General features: G+C 45.0%; 1 protein-coding gene across 1 annotated transcript in view; it reads right to left on the bottom strand.

Annotated features, from left to right (window-relative positions):
- The window catches only part of lamc3 (laminin, gamma 3), a 124,004-nt gene that overhangs the window by 6,319 nt on the left and 101,157 nt on the right, over positions 1 to 16,528 (bottom strand). Inside the window, exons 14-23 of the mRNA XM_030085467.1 lie at positions 15,253 to 15,498; positions 13,458 to 13,611; positions 13,193 to 13,335; positions 12,841 to 13,019; positions 10,342 to 10,522; positions 9,186 to 9,430; positions 6,547 to 6,623; positions 6,207 to 6,341; positions 2,167 to 2,377; positions 1,492 to 1,638 (exon numbers count right to left, since the gene is read on the bottom strand). Coding sequence (XP_029941327.1) covers positions 1,492 to 1,638; positions 2,167 to 2,377; positions 6,207 to 6,341; positions 6,547 to 6,623; positions 9,186 to 9,430; positions 10,342 to 10,522; positions 12,841 to 13,019; positions 13,193 to 13,335; positions 13,458 to 13,611; positions 15,253 to 15,498 — 1,718 coding nt within the window. The remainder of the gene's footprint in view (positions 1 to 1,491; positions 1,639 to 2,166; positions 2,378 to 6,206; positions 6,342 to 6,546; positions 6,624 to 9,185; positions 9,431 to 10,341; positions 10,523 to 12,840; positions 13,020 to 13,192; positions 13,336 to 13,457; positions 13,612 to 15,252; positions 15,499 to 16,528) is intronic.

Raw genomic sequence — 16,528 nt, 5'->3', positions numbered from 1 at the left:
TTGGTTTCACTTGGCCGTTCTGCACTAAGTTTGCACGTTCTTCCTGTGGATGCGTCTTATTAACAACCATCTTTTTAGGTCAACTGGAGTTTCTAAATCACCAAAGCGTGATAATATCAAAACAATCACGCCATGAAACACTTGAATAATGTTTCACTTTGAGGACATTTCATGATTTTTTTTTTTTTTATATAAAAACCCTGAAATAAAAGCTGTGATGTTTTAATGTTTGTGATGCTGAAATAGTGTTCTTTCGCTTCTGTTGAATATGTGATGAATTACACTGAAGAGCAAGATATTGAAGAGAGCAGTGCAGCCGAGAGGACACACTCAAGCTGAGATAAATACCGACAGCGGGACATGAATAAGTCACATGCCGTCTCTGTAACGAAGAGAAAATTAGCCGAGGAAAAGAAAAACACTTCATTAAAGAACTTCATATTGTCTTCGTCATCAAGTTATTGGAAAGTAAGTGGCAGCCGTCGTTTCAATTATGAATTCAGGTTTAACAGTTGGATCCACACTCGACGTGTCTCAGGAAAAAAAACGTATTTATCCAACATCCATCTCAGGACTCGGGAGAGCTCCTGCCAAGCAGACGCGACAAAGAAGTACTCTGCATGAAAAATGTGTTTCGCATCTCGCTGAGATCAATGAGCATTTATAATATTATCTTTATTAAGACAGCACCTTGGTGCTTGGAGCAAATTGGTAATGGAGCTCATGATTCACGGCAGCAGAGCGAGATTCAACAGGATATTACAACAAAACAGCACGACTTTCATCACAGCGTCTCTGCCTTCAGGAGAAAATGAAGAGTGGACACTGAGCGTTCATTCACCAAGCAAAGATCTGCAATCTATAAGATCTCAGTCAAAAACAGGAAGCATTGTGGGTCAAATGTGGTGTTGGATGATGAGGAATCACACAGAATCGAAAATAAAATCGGACCTCACACTAAACCTTGCGGTACACCACATGTAGCTGATTTTTCAAGTGAAAAATGCAAAATATGTATTGCGTTTTGGGTGTCTACTTATAAGACAATTTTGCTCTGAGACACTGAAAATGGAACTTTTGAAAAGTTTTCATGCACATGCGTGAGTTGATGGACAACAACAACGTTTGCCCCCAGAGTGTCATGAGTGTCTATGTTCTCCAGACACTCTGTGGTTTTAAAGTTAACAATAGCCTGTAACAGCAACTTAACTTTGTCACAAACATTCGGTTACCAAAAACCCCAACAGCACCTACTAGTGGCCCTAAAGGAGAACAACGTCATTTTTCTGAAACAGAGGCACAAAAAGGACGAGTTTGCACCTGAAATGCCAAGTAAATGGTGTCAAAATATCAACTGTAGAAAAAATAAAAAGCATTATTTCTACCTGAGGTTTGCAAGTGCAACTCAAGAAAATCACACAGAAGGCAGAAAGATTTTTTTTTTTTATCATGAAGCTTTGAGGAAAAATTCAAACATGAGCTGGAATTCACCTTGCGGATGTCTTCCATGCTCTCCATGTTCTTGCTGGCCGTCTGGATCAAGGGTTGCGCCTCCTCTTTCAGTTTATCAACAATACTGTCTTTGGCCTGAATGTCCTGGTCCAGCTCCTCTGTCCGTCTCGCCAAGTCGCTGGTCCACTGGACAGAATGTCAAAGTGCACAAACCCAGTAAGAAAACCATAAATAAACCTTCATTTTTTATTACCTCCTTTATTTTTTCTGTAAAACCGCCGTGGTCTTTTACACATTAGCCTCTTTGTGTGTCATTTTACTGCGATTTGTCTGATCAGACATGCTGCAGTGGTTAAATGCCCTCCTCTGGTGCAACACACACACACGCGCACACACACACACACACACACACACTGAAAGACAAAATCTGCCAGAATGTGCTCTCCTGCGCCCACTCTCCCCTTCTCTCTGCTTGCCAAACGTTAAATCAAGACAAAAAAATGAATTGCAGCTAACTTCACACTCCACAAAACTGCGAAATACCTGTCTCCCTGTGTGAATGTAGCTTAATGAAGCACAGTCGTTTCTTATATAATCCGAGCAGCTATCGGGACGGCGCTAAGTGGGGACAAAACGATTCACTCGCCGGTCTACATCGGGAGATAACGCGGCCGCAGATTGGACTATCAGGCTGCAGGTAGTGTTTAAACTCGCCTCGGCCGTGCGGTTGGCTGCGTGCGTTTGCGTGCGGTTAGCCCCCGCTGACGGGCCGGCGTCCGCCAGAGCCAGCTGATGCAAGGATGATGTGATGTTTCTCAGGGCGAGCTCCAAACCGGCGCTCTCGTCCTTCAGGGCCGACTGTTTGGCGGCGGTGTGGTTCAGCTGCAGCGCCAGGCTCGCCTTCTGCTGCTGCATTTCTCTTATTCTGGAGCGGGAAAAAGAAGAAGCACGAAAACAAGCAAGTTGAAGGCAAAGCCGGTGTTTTAATTAAAATCCGAGTGTCTGGTGCTCATTTGATTTGTACGGGCCGCTCAAACTTAGCAGATGTGTCAAAAGTATGCAAATTCTCTATGTACAGTTAAAAAAAAAAGACTTTGGAAGAATGAAAAGTGAGTTTTCGCATCTTGAATAAAGTAGAAGCAGAGGCTGAAATGTACTCAGGCAACACTTCATTTCTTAAGTTTTGATTTGAGGGTATTTTTTGCACACACACACACACACACTCGAGAAGCGTATTTGGAATATATTTAATTATAAGCGTAAACTTCAGAAATCATTTAAGAATCTCAAATCTTTGCTCTTATTTTATTATTATTTTTTTTTTTAAATCAAGGCTAAACTGGAATGTAAAATCATATTTTTCCCCCCTCGAGAAAGTCAAATCGCTTCAAAATGCTAATCAAAGGAGCTGATGTACTGATTTTCACCAGAATCAGCTTTATTGGCCAAGTTTGAACAAGACAAGCAAGGTTTGAATTTCACTGTCTGTGCATAGAAAGAAAGAAAAAAAAAACCCAAAACAAGCAGCAACAGCAAAGAAAAAGAGCCTAAGGGCAAACATTAGGAAAAACAATGATAGTATGAATACAAATGTTGTAAAAATCACAATATATTCAATAAGATGAACATTCTAACTGCTCACAAATTACTACCAGACAAGTTATTTAATAGTGATTACACATCATGCTCCAAAAATCACTACAGCCTCTCGTGCGTGCGTGTGTGTGTGTGTGTGTGTGTGTGTGTGTGTGTGCGTTTTGCAGCAGGAGCCGTTCAATACGCTATAATAGACAATTCTAACTGCGCCACATCAGAGTCAATATAAGTCGCGGAAGCAGGCAGTGGAGCTTGTTATGAGTGAGTAAAGAGGAGTGAGGAGAAGTCGACACTGTAGAAAGAAAGCATGATGAATTCAGGAGAAAAAAAAAAGTGTTAGGCATGGTGCAATGGATGCTAAAGTGCCATTTTATCACCTCTCCAGCTGCAGCAATATTCAGTCTGTTTTCTTCAGCAGAACACACACACACGTACACACACACACAGAGTCACGTGATTGTTTTATTTTTCTTTCTTTCTTTCTCAGTTTGCGTGTGCGCAACGTGAACATGCGGTTCCGACTGGCTGCCGAACATCACTCATTCACACAATAACAGATTCAGCGTGTCTGGAGTGACGCTGTAAATCTGGAACATCGTGTTTTCAAGTGGGTTTGTGCTCGAAACCCGAAAAAAGAACTGGGTCGTCGTCGGCTTGCACTCACAGCCCCGACGCGCAAAACAATGTGTTTTACACTCTCGTCTGGTAATTAAACCGATAAATTACAGGGAGGAAAATCACAAATTTCAAAAGAAAGCAGGCCCAGAGTGGTGTGGCATCACTGGGCAGCTGGAATGTGTGCGATCATGTTCTACTTCTCAATAGAGACGCCTCCGGCCTGGGTAAATGTTGAACAAAGGTCCGTTTCAAGTCTCCAATTAAAGATGTAAATATATTCGGCTGACCCAAAGAACTTGAGAAGAATGACCAAGAATCCTTTCATAAATATCATAATTTCATATTTAGAAGGAAAGGAGCAGATCTTTCTGTTTTATGAAGCTTTGATGTGCTGTGATAAGGAATTCACTCCTGACAGGGTAGAAGCTTGGCGATTAGGAAACAGCCCAGGAACAAACTGTTAATACCAGAACGAAGTTATTCCAACAGAAGTGGTTAATGAGAACCTTTATTATGTTAAAAAAAACTATGGAAAAAAGTAAGAAAGACGCACGTCTGCACCTTCACCCTCATGTGTGGATATCTGAACGCTAAGAACGTCTTTCTCCTCGCTCTCTATTCTGCAGATTGAGCTGACCAACTCACCTTCAGCTCTTCTTAGAAAACAACACGAGCCTCCGTCAGTGTTCTCGACATTTCTCACAATGGCAAATGGATGAACCGCAGTAATTCAGCCTCCAGCGTTCCAACAAGAAGCTGACTCATAAGAGAACGAACTTTCCAAGGTTGGCTTCCTATAGGTTCCTGGAAGAATGGCCGAACACTTCATGTATCGCTCTCTGAGATGTGAAATGTCCATTAAATGAACGTCTGGGCTCCATAAAGCTGAAAGGGTTTGTCTGTGTGCATATGAACCAATCATCAGTCCGCCTGCATATGAAAATCATCACTGGGAGGAATTTAAATCGTTAAAACTGCATTTTTCACAACATTGTTCATCAAAAAAAAATATTATCCCGATGATTTAAGTGTGCAAATATACTTAAAAATACAGATAACCAAAATACACATGGCTTTCATACAGTGATCTGGTCGGGTATCATCCTCCATCTTTCATCACTGCCAAACCTGCACCACTCATTTTTGCAGGTTATGTGAGATTTTTTTTCATTTTCTTATAACTTATTTAAGCTTTTTTTTTCAGCTCTGTCTTTAAAGACCCATAAAATGGTGGAAATACGTTTTCTTGAAAAAAAAAAATAATAATAACAAAAAAAACTGTTTTATCAACTGCTGAATGCTAAAACAACCTGCCAGTGTGAAACTCTGCAAATACATCACTCAGCATAATAAAGGTCAAATGTCTACGTATTAAAAAGTTGAATGGAACTTTTTTAGAAGTTCAGAGAAACTTTTTTTTTTCTTCTTTTTTCGCTAACATGACCCGGGGCCTCAACTATACAGCTGCATTTTTATTAGTTTTCACAGGTTTAAAACAAAGGGGACCGATCCTTCAAAGGTAAACCCGTCTGAAAACGTTATTTTTTTTTCTTTTTACTGATTTAACTTTAACCGCAGTCGTAGGCAGGCGTCCTCTGAGGCTCCGGTGTGTGGAGCTGCCTGCATCAGCTCAAACACTGATCTACGAAGTAATCATATCTGTTAAACGCACTCGTCAGACACGCTTTGGAGTACTGGTGGCGTAAAGTAGATGAAAACTGTACTTGATGAGGTGTTCAAGAAGATGCGGCGCTTTACTTTCTTCCACTGCGTCGTAGCATAAACACAGATTGCGAGTCGAATGCAAACAAACACCGTTCGTAATTAGAGCTTCTGATGGAATATCGCTCCTCGGGCATCGTAATAAAGCCCTATTGTCAGGAACAGGTTGGATAGTTCCTTCCAATAAAAAATGCTCCTGATCTGCTTAAGTATGAATACATAGGGGGGAAATGTGTGGGAAATGCAATTTAATGCTGCCCATCTGTGCATAAACTGCTCAGTTTGCATCCTCCGAAGTGACACGTGCACACGCCGGCGCTCAGCGGCGCCGCGAAGATGAACAGAAGCCTCCTGAATCACGCCAGACTACAGTTAGAAGGGGTAATCAATTTTGAGCTGCTCGCTTCTTGCTCTCATCATGGCCACCGGAGGGCTTTTTGCATCATTCTGTCTAGCATTCAGGATAATCCTCAGAGCAATCACACGCTAGGAGATGCAGCGAGCGTGCGGCAAATCCGAGAAAGCAATAGGCTTACAGTGGAGAGGAGCTGTCCCCCTGTGGCTAAATGTCTTACTCCTTAACTCCAGTGTGCTTTAAAAGCCGGCTGCAAAGAGGAGGACCGCGAGCCGGAATGCTGGGAGAGGTGCTCTTTGTTAGAAATGCGCCGTCAAAACACCATAATCCAGGGACTCGTGCAACTTCTTGAGAATCAGTCATGAAAAAAAATGCTTTATGTGCATGTGGGAGTTCACATAAAGCATCCTGTCCTGTGTGTGTGTGTGTGTGTGTGTGTGTGTGTGTGTGTGTGTGAGCTTACTGCCTCGTCAGGTTCCTGATGTACTCCTCGGTGGAGTTGTCCTGCAGTAGATCCATCAGGAGGCCGAACGTCTGCTTGGAGGCCGTTAACGCCCGGGCGGCGACGGCCTCAATGTGGTCCGCCGCCTCCTCGTGGCTGAAAGAGCAGGTTCAGACAAAGCGGGAAAGTGAGCGTAATTCCCAGGGAGGCGAAACGGATTCGAGCACCGACGACCGTATGTCCAGTTCAGCCTCATGACAGCTGACGGCGCCGACTTAACGCGGTGTGACCGGGTCTGAAAAAAGGGGGAACGGCGGTCACCACGGTGGTCTGCCGCCTTCACGCCACCCGTCTGACTCACCTCTTCATCAGGACCTGAGATTCATTGACCATATTGCTCCACTTGTTCGGTCCTGACACCAACTCGAAAGGAATGATCTGTGAAATAAGGAACACAGCGAGGAGAGGAGCGAGAGAGAGAAGCACATGTCAGGCTCCTGTTTTGACAAGTTTAATTAAATCACATCAACTGAAGTCCCCATATAGTAATTAGGGGATTTTTCACACTCTGGCTGACTGGGTATTTACTTTTTTGACAGAACTGTTTGCTGTCAGAGCACTTTTTTTTTTTTTTTTTCTCATGTTGATACAATCTGTGAGCAATCCAGACAGAATACAAAAAAGACAGAAAGGAAAAAAAAGAAAAGAAACCCTCATGGGTCTCACTCAAAATAGGGATTTTGGCTTTGCAAGCAAACTATAAAACTAATATAATGAGTCTCTCCACATAAATATATGCAATCAAAAAAGGTTGAACGCAGGGCACAGACAGAGAGAAAAAGCCGACGTATCCCCCGAAGTTTGATTGGGATAAATGTAATGCGTATACAGCTGAGCCCGTCCCAAAGTGACATTTAATTTGACAAAATGCAAATAAAAGAGGAAAACTGAATCAACAATTGAAACACAAGCGTCATTTCTCCATTTTAGCCGGCTGCTCTGCTTATTAATACGGAATTAAATTGCCGCTGCTTCAGGCTCAGCCGAGCGATAAGGACGATGAAAACCGCCGCGTGTTCGCCTGGACACGTAATCAAAAAATAGGGAGCTATATATTGGAAACGCGGGGCCCTCTCATCTCGCCGTACCTAAATAACATGCCAGGAGTATCCATAATAGATTGGTGGAAGCATTGTGGGGAGACAGTGAGAAGCCTCCCGGCGTGTGAAGAACAAGTTGTTAATTTTAGCGTCCATCAAACGCCTCTTGGATTTTCTTTTTGCAGGCAGGCGTTTGCCTCTCAGTTAGACGGGGGTGCTGGTGTGAGTGAGTCGGGGAGGGGGGAGTGTGTGTGTGTGTGTGTGTGGGGGGGGGGAGATGAAATATTGTTTTGCTTTGGGGAATCTTTGCGGATCTATACGACGGAGCACCGCCAAGCGTAGTAAACTGCAGCATCCCGCTATAATGACAAGTAATCAATCATGTTACTTGCAATAACAGCGTGGTTTGTGCCCCCCCCCCCTACACACACACACCTCTTTTTGCTGTAATGACAGCGTGCATTCAAGCTGTGTGGACTCCTCTGTGCAAAAAAGCTGGTAACCTGCATTATCTCGGCGTGATCAGGCGACAACCCAGAGCTCGTCTTGAGTCAGAAGTGGACGGCCTTCTCCGTCTCCGGGCGTCCTCACGGAGGTCCGCCGCCGCCGAGGTCGAGTTTTATAGGGCTGAGTTCACGACTGCACTCCTCCCTACGTCTTCGAGTAGTTCTTATACAACTTTAAGAAGCGCTTGGGTTCATTATCCTTGTGCAGAGTGAATCATTTCCCATAAAGATGACAGAAACTTGTTGCAGTACAAGCGTCCAACTCCAGAACGGACTCACATGTGAATACATATTCACCGCAGTGCCATTCTTCCTTGTCAGTCTCCTTCCGTTCACCTCACTACCTCGCACTGGGTTCATAAGTAGGAGTTTTGCCAGTCATCCACTGTGATTTGGTGGCAGGCCTCAGCCCCAGCCGGTTTGCCCTTGTTTCTCCTTCAGCAGATCGATACAGAGATGGTCCTCGTGCTCTTCCACCAACTCCTTGACGACCTTCTATTGACCGACCGGACTCTGCTGATTATTAAGTTCTTTATTTAGCAAATTCAGTATTTGTTATAAAGTCACTTATCCATCGCTCAGTGAATAGAGCTTGATGTATTGATCTGCTGATGCGGCCTAAATGAAAGAGCAGAGATACAATTCAAGGAACGCTGACCTTGGTTTGAAAAGGAGTGGACATGGTCAATGCCACCAATCTGCTCTCACTTGATGCAGAACCTTAAAAGAGGGCTATTACGCCACATTCTGGTGTTTTCTAAAACATATGCTATAAATTCTAAAACTGCCAGGCAGGAACTTTCTGAGATGGAAAATTCAGATGTTCTCAAATCCTCCTTGTGCGACTTTTACTGAGAATTCTTGCTGCCAGTAAATCATGCAGAGTCAACTTCCCCAAAATCCCTGAAAACTCTCTTTTCATTCAACACTTTAAACTGCATTGAGCCTGCCGGCCTGCGGTGTCTGCTGCTTGTAATTTGACACCAGCATCATGCTGGTCTTGCCTAGAGCCAAGTTTTCAGCGATCTAAAATCTTACGACTGAAAGATAAAGTGAAGATCCATTATGTGTTATTTCACACACAATACACAGCACAAACTAATATAATATAGTTGCTTACTTTATATCAAAATCAGAATCACTTGTCAAATTCTCGAGATTATCTTTAAAGTAGACATATTTCTACATGTTTGGACTAACACGGATCACCTGAACTGATCGTGATATGAAGTGCGCCCCTGGTGGCCAAATGAGCTTACTGAAAAACATAATTTAAAGTTTTATCTTGTAAGCCTGATTGGACTTCCTGGTGGGCTGGGTTTGGTCCGCGGGCCATATGTTTGACATCCCCGCTCTACACAGCGTTGCGGCGACGGAGCGTGTGAGCGTCTCACCGTGCGGTGGAGGTCCAGCGTCGCCTGCTTCAGCTGCTTCTGAGACGCTGCGATCGTCAGGAGAGTTCCTGTGAAGGTCTGACACACGCCCCTGCCGCTTTCATCCTTCCTCGTCTCGTTCCCCTCTTCCTCCGCCGCGCTGATGCTGCAGTTCAAAGCAGACGTAATGTCGTGCAGCTGGGCTAAAAGCGTGCCTGAAGAAGCTTCCAGCAAAGAAAATTGTTTTATGAAGGCCTCCCGTGCCTCTGCAAGAACAAAGAAAATAAAACCACATTAAGTCTTTCACGGATTATTTCACCAGGAATGTTATTCTTCTGACTCTTTGTAGCTGGTAAGCCGCCGTCTGACACATCTCTCCGTCTCGACTCTTCCTTTTATTACGTGAATTCATGCGAGGACTCTCATCTGTCTTGTCTGTCGGTACTCAGGGGGGGAAAGAAAAAAAAAACAATACAAAAGCATTTGGGATTCCGTCCAGAGCCGAACACCTTTGTCTTTCTCATTTTCTAATCTGTGGTGTTTCTAATCTAAGCGGGTGCAGTTCAATACAATTAGAAGAACAAATCTGGGCTGCTGCGGCGTATGTGACACAATTTGCTGGGTTTTCTTCGGCGGCTCGCATAAAGGGAGATAATAAGTGTGTGCATGTGGCCCGACGTGAGCTGTTTGGCATCTGTGTGCCCACACAGTGACTCCGCCGCTCCCACATGCTCATTAAATCATTACAAGGCCACCCAGTGTCGAAAAGGAACATGGCTTCTCTGACGCCGTCTGCGTGTGGCGTGGGCGTCGGGAGACGGATAGTTAGACAACAGTCATCATGATTGCAACAATAATCATAATAAACCAGGGATTAGAGATGCACCGCCTGTCATATAAATGGGGATTAAGTTGGTCACACGGCGCCTTGTTCTATATTGTTATGATTTGTCTCCATTTGGCCTGTGCAGCTGAGCCTGTAAGCCTTTTCCCCTCCAAAGATAATGAGGATATATCAGCATTGTGTTAAAGTAATTGGGAGAGGTTTGTATTGTTGCCTGGTTCCTGATTTAATCGCTTCGTTACGTCGCATCTATAAAGGCGTCGCCGCACTGAGGAGACTCGGACTGAGGCGGCGGCCTCACGTCAAGGCCACACAGAAAACGTTATCTGTTACCTTGGAAGGCCAGGAAGTCCTCCAGCGCGTTGGGCAGGGTGTCTTCCCCCTGGTGCTCGTGCTCGGAGAGCCTGGCCATGTGATACTTCAGCAGGTGGGGATGCTTCCCGAATCGACCTCGGCAATCAAAGCGAGCCAGAAGCTTCTCCAAATCCTGCAGGCGAGTCCTTAGCTTCTCCGCCTGTAATAGCATCAGCGTTTGTCACTGGCGGTGTCATTGAGAAGACGGGTGTTGGTAGGGACCGGAAAAAGAAGCGCACGAGGCTGCGACAACAAACACAGCCACAGAGCATCCATCTATCCAGATTTGTATTTATTTATTTATTCAGATGCCGGGATTGAGATAGGACTCTGATTCTTGCTACACCAAAACATCAAAATGTAGTATTTCAACAAAAGCAATGAATAAATGAATATCAACAACAGGATAAGGACAGAATACGGTTTTCATATCCACATCCACTCGCTATTCTCCGCATAGCGTGAGGCCGAGGGAGAGCGTTTCGCAGGATAACTACATAAGACTTCTCGGAGAATGGGAGGCCACGTCGGGAAGATGTGAAGAAAGTGCCGTGATTGGCACCAATTTCTTGACCCTGGCAGTTAAATAGTTCGGATCCATAAAAAGAGAAGGTAATCAGGCTGTGATCACGCCTTGTTTCTCCGTGTGCTTTTCACGCGGCCGTGATTGTCAGGTGTGCTCTCTGTTGGCGGGAAAAAAAAATCCGACGCTCGCTGATTGCATAAGTACACAACCAAGGCTGTTAGTGAGGTTACAGCTTCAGCGAGTTCAACAATATGTGCTCATTCCTGCCTTTGAGAGCAAGTCCCGTATACTGTATGTTTTTCTTTTTAGTGACTGTATTTCAGGCTCTGAAGGACCCATATTATGCAAAATAAAAAATTCATTTTTCTAATAGTTTATAACAGTAAAATGCGTCCCCATAGTGTGTGTTATGAGGCCCCGGCAGTGAGGGAAATCCGTCACCTTCTTCACTTTCTTGCTTCACCTTTTAGCAAATGTGTGCTCAAAGAGACGATTCAGAGATTTCTCCTCCGTGAGGTCGAGTGGGGAAATAACCTTCCCCTCTGGTAGTGGATACTTCTTTTTTGACCCTCTGAAATTATGAGCCCGCGCCAAGTACGAGCCAAGTACGGCAGCTGCTCTGCTGTTGGCTGCATCGACGAGCGACGGGCGAAAACCTGGGGAGAGGCCGGGTTTGGAGCTATATACTTTTGAATACAATGTCGCTGGACCTCTGGCACCGATGTGAAATTGTTGAGAAACTGTACAATATGGGACCTTTAATCTGTAGCTCCTTCTTTGCGTTGCTCTTGCTCATCAATCACGCATCTGCCTTTTTCAACCCGAGCTCTTTCTGCTTGTAAATCTTTTTTCTTTCCGTATGTGAGCGCGAGAAAAATGTGAGCGGAAAGATAGAGAGTGCAGGAGACAGAAAGGGAGAGCGGGGGGGGGGGGGGGGGGGGAAGCTGAGGACAGCTGAGGACAGTGAGAGTAATTGCAGGTGTTCAGAGCAGACAAGGGTTGGGATGTTCGCTGAATTGCTAACACCGAGGAAAATCACAGCATGCATTCGCACGGGTACAAGCCCGTCCGGAGAGAACATGCAGCCACTTTAGCCAGAACAAGGAATATGTGCAGAGAGAAGACAGAACATGTCGGCGGTATTGGATTGTCCTCGGAAGGCGGATGCAGGTACACAGCGCCTTAGCATACAGACGCGGGCAGCAGCAAATCTAAAGGGACACAAAGAGGCGGCGCAGGGGATCATTAGGGCAAACGTCTCTTTCTGTTTCACTGCACATCCACTGTTTACTTGCGGTCTTCCAAATAAAAGGAGCCATGTGGCTGTCATGAGGGCCCACAAAGGCGGGCCGTGCTGGGAGAGCGTGCGGCTCCGGGAACAAATTGCGCCTCGTAAGAGAAGCGGCGCAAGAATATTCAGATGAATCGATGCGACAAGATAAGCTGTAAACAAACATGTGAAGCCTTCAGATGCAGCGTGGGATCCACCGCACGGCCTCACATCTTTCCGTCAAGAATACCTCCGACTTCAGCAGCAGATAGAAAATTGATGGCCTGTCGCCAGTTCATCACTTCCTTGGACCACTTTTGATAGATAATGACCACTTCTGACGGAGACCGGTCCACAGCAGCTGCAGATCTGGAGACGGTCCGACCGAGCCGTCTGGCCAACTCAATTTGGCTCAAATCCTTGAGTTTTTCTCATTTTTATCAACTCTGAGGACAAAATATTAACTTCATGAATAACAAAATCCATACCACTACCAGGTGCCATGATGAAGAGGCGATCAGTGTTGTTATCGGTATAAAATATATTCGAACGAATGTTAACTTTGAGTGTTTGATGCAGTTTCATTGCTGCCCTGCAGAAGTTTGCTTGCAACTCACAGATTCACAGCTTGTTTCTGAAACCACTGAGGACTGAACTGTTCCCAGGTGAACATCGGACTCACCTGTTTCTTGACGAGGCCGTAGCACGCGGGGCATTCCTCGCACTGGTGTGTCTCTCTGTCGTGGAAATAGTTCAACTCGCATTTGTCACACTTGTATCCCACAAAGCCCTGACGGCAGTGGCAGGTGCCATTGCTGTGACACTGCATCGAGACGGAGCCCATGGGGTCGCAGTCGCAGGCTGGGCCGGGTCGGAACGGAGGCAGGATGAGAGGGGATAACAGGGGAGGCGGCAGAAAATAAACATTTGAGGAATTAGAAATGCTTTCATGTGTGATCTGTATTAGAGGATGTATTAAAGGATTAGAGGATGGCACACAGTGCAGTTTTGATGCCTGAAGTAAAGCACTGTACCTCTGCAACCTCGTGACGAGAATCCAAAGAAGCCCACACGGCAAGAATCGCACAGGCTCCCCTCCACTCCTGCACGACACACACACTGCCCGCTGATTGGATGGCAGGCCATAGATGACGAGCCAATCGGGTTGCATTTGCACCTGAGGAAAGGCAGAGATACAATATCTCCAGGATGGATTCGGCTTCTGAGTGCAGCCGTCACATCTTTTCACTTTTTTTTTTTTTTTTTTTTTATGGGATCATCACTTTGCATGTTGTTTACATTTCGCATCCGATGCCCGGCTGGAGGTTGAAGAAGCCGACTTCGCAGCGGCCGCAGTCCCGTCCCGTCACGTGGCCGAGGCAGAGGCAATTTCCTGTCTGAGGGTGGCATTCGTCCGCACGCCCCGCAGTCCCTGCAGGACTGCAGCTGCACGCTGGAGAAGACAAATAAGCAATTTAACCCCTTAAATATGAAAGATATTGCATTGTTCCATGCTGAGGGGATAATGAGAGGAAATGAGAAACAGAGGGACGTATGGATTCTTCTTTCAAAACATTCAGGACATTCAGAAATACCACTGGGAATAAGTGCAGAAAGTGAATCAGTAAAGGCTAAGAAAAAAAAATCAAAGGACCAGCACACCACCGTTATTACTTCTTGAATCTACGTCTACCTTTGTAGCTTTGTTTGACTTTTATTCACTTAGACTCCTTTTGAATTGGCCCAACCCGAACACTTTTCGCCTTGCTTTTGGGGGTTATCGTTCCGACCCGCCGGCATTTGTTCGTCCCAAATCTTTTCCTTTCATGACTCAAGTGAGCTCCACCTGTCTGATGTGAACTGCTGAATACCAGTCAGATTGAAAGGCCTATTTCTGTATTCCTTCCTAAAGCTCAGCCCAAGGCCGGCCAGCCAGCCTCTAATGGAATTTCATCTATTAATTTTCAGCTTTTTGCCGTGATAAACAGAACAAGTTAAAAACCTAACAGAACATCCAACTGCATGTGGATCTCAAGTGGGAACACAAGTATTCCTAAAAAACCCCTCTAGCCATTTCACTTCTAAAATTAGCCTACTTTGAATCATAATTTCACTCGTTTTTGCACTCAACTGTTCAGTTTACGCCCTTAAAAACTCAGGTGATCTGTTTTTCCCTTCTTTTTCAAGCTTGTCTGGAGTTCGGCTGATTGCTGTAAATCACATGTTCAACAACTAATTGCATAATTGTGCGCATAATTTTAGAAAATAAACATTTTGGAGGTTTAAGGGAACTTCGCAATCACCTGTCCTCTATTCTGGCTTTACTTAACCTTGAGTCTGAGAGGCCTGGAGCTGATGTAAGCTGACGCTGTGTGATAAACAGATTCCCAGTTCATCACAGAGAGAACTCACACACACATTTAACATGTTTGACATCAAATATATTTAAACAGGTGGTTTAAAGAAGGGTTGAGGGAGACATTTTTTAGTTGTAAGACAAGTTATATAGAATTTTTTTGAGATCTTTTAATCATTACCTTTCCAGTTTTCATAAGCTTTCACAGTTAAAAAAATGCCAAGGTTGAATTTTTTTTCAGTTTCTAATTCAGTGAGTCTTATAAAGGGTGAAACACACGGAGTAACTAGTCTTGAAAGATGTCACTACAGGTGCGATAATTTCCCTCAAATTACAACAATTTTAAGTCCTTTATACTTTAAGTCTACATCTTCCACCTGGCAGTAGAGTTAAATCAGGAAATCATGATATTCCCAGGGAGAACATGCAGACTCCAAGTCAAAACGAAAACCTTCCATTGTGTTTTGTTTGTCCGTTTTCGGTAATGGTGCTCAGTGCCACTGAAAATGAAAACTGAAAATGATAAAAATGATGCATTTTCGCTTGAAACACTGCCATGTAGTCGAGGCCTGAAAGTCTCCAAAGCTGGGGCTCGAACCAGGGAACAGTACCAACCACTACACCACCGCGCGGTCATAAAATACAATATATATCGTCATCCTTCATCCTGCAAGAAGACCTGATCTCCTTCAGGCGGACTGGTTTTTTTTCCCCTCCCTGTCATTTTCGGTTACTCACGCCTGCACTTTGGCCCGGCTGTCCGGACCCGGGCGTCGCCGTAGAAACCCCGCCGGCAGCGCTGGCAGTCGTCCCCCTCCGTGTGTCCCAGGCACTTCAGGCAGCGGCCGGTGACGCGGTCGCACACTCCCACCGCGTTGAGGTCCACGTTGCCGTTGCAGTCGCATCTCGCGCACGGCCTCGCCGGCCCGGACTGTCCCAGCGGGTCGCCGTAGTAACCGTCTTCACACATCTGGCAGCGCGTCCCTACGCAAGGAGAAAGGTGAGGGGGGGGGGCGGGCAGGAGTCTGATGAATGACTGAGCCAGAACGCCGCTGGAGGTCATCCGCGGTGTCGCCTCAAAGTCTGTTATAATTAAATTAAGAACTCCCATTAAATGGGAGCGAATCACAGGTGGCGCCGTCGACTGACAGCCTCTACCAACGAGACGCTCTGAAGACACTGTTTTCTTTAGTATCAAGCTGTCTTCTGGAAATATTCTCCTTATTACGATCTTGACATAAAGCTCATTATTTACTCTGTTTACTGTCAATCAGTGTGCAATTTGCATCGAATAGGGGAATAAAAGAATCCCTCTGGTGTGTATGTCTCCTATCCTGTCGAATTATTTCCATCACAGGCGGGATGAAGTCTACACCCCCCCATAGCGATTTATGCCACTTCAACAGCAGACTGGACCATAAAAATTAAATAAATGAGGGACAGCTAACTGTACGGAAAGCACAACTTGGCTCTAAAGGATGACAATCACATTAAATGTTAATGAGACAAAAAAAGAAAAAGATTTAGACCAATTTCCTCTTGGAAAGATTCACTCATTAAGTTCCCGGAGAGGCTGGATCAGTCATTTTGAAGAACATCCTGGTGGCAGGTCGAAACATTACAGGCGTTTAAACTCAGTAAGCCAGTGTTGATTTAAGATCAGTAATTGACGGTAATGCGAACAGACTAGTGGTTAATTCCAGCAGGACGTCCTATGTGCTGCTATCTAGGACTGAGTTCATCCAGGAATAACGAGGCATTCACAAGTTTAGCGAGACAGTTTAATGTCGAAGACAACAACAACGGTGGCTAATGCTGAGAGACAGCAGCTCTGCAACTGAAACTTCAAGGACTGGAATGGCATGATCATGTAAACTCAATCGATTAGTCACACATTGATTTATGAGACATTATTATTCCTAACAATGGGGATGCGTTTGTAGCAACAGATATTGTTATTGTCATGATTAACTATGTGATAAATTGGAGCTTGTTGAATGTAATAAAGGTGACA

This window comes from Salarias fasciatus (genome assembly GCF_902148845.1).
Source record: "Salarias fasciatus chromosome 7 unlocalized genomic scaffold, fSalaFa1.1 super_scaffold_4, whole genome shotgun sequence".
NCBI lineage: Eukaryota > Metazoa > Chordata > Actinopteri > Blenniiformes > Blenniidae > Salarias > Salarias fasciatus.
The sequence above is the reverse complement of the archived record's forward strand: the minus strand, read 5'-3'. Positions and strand labels throughout refer to the sequence as shown.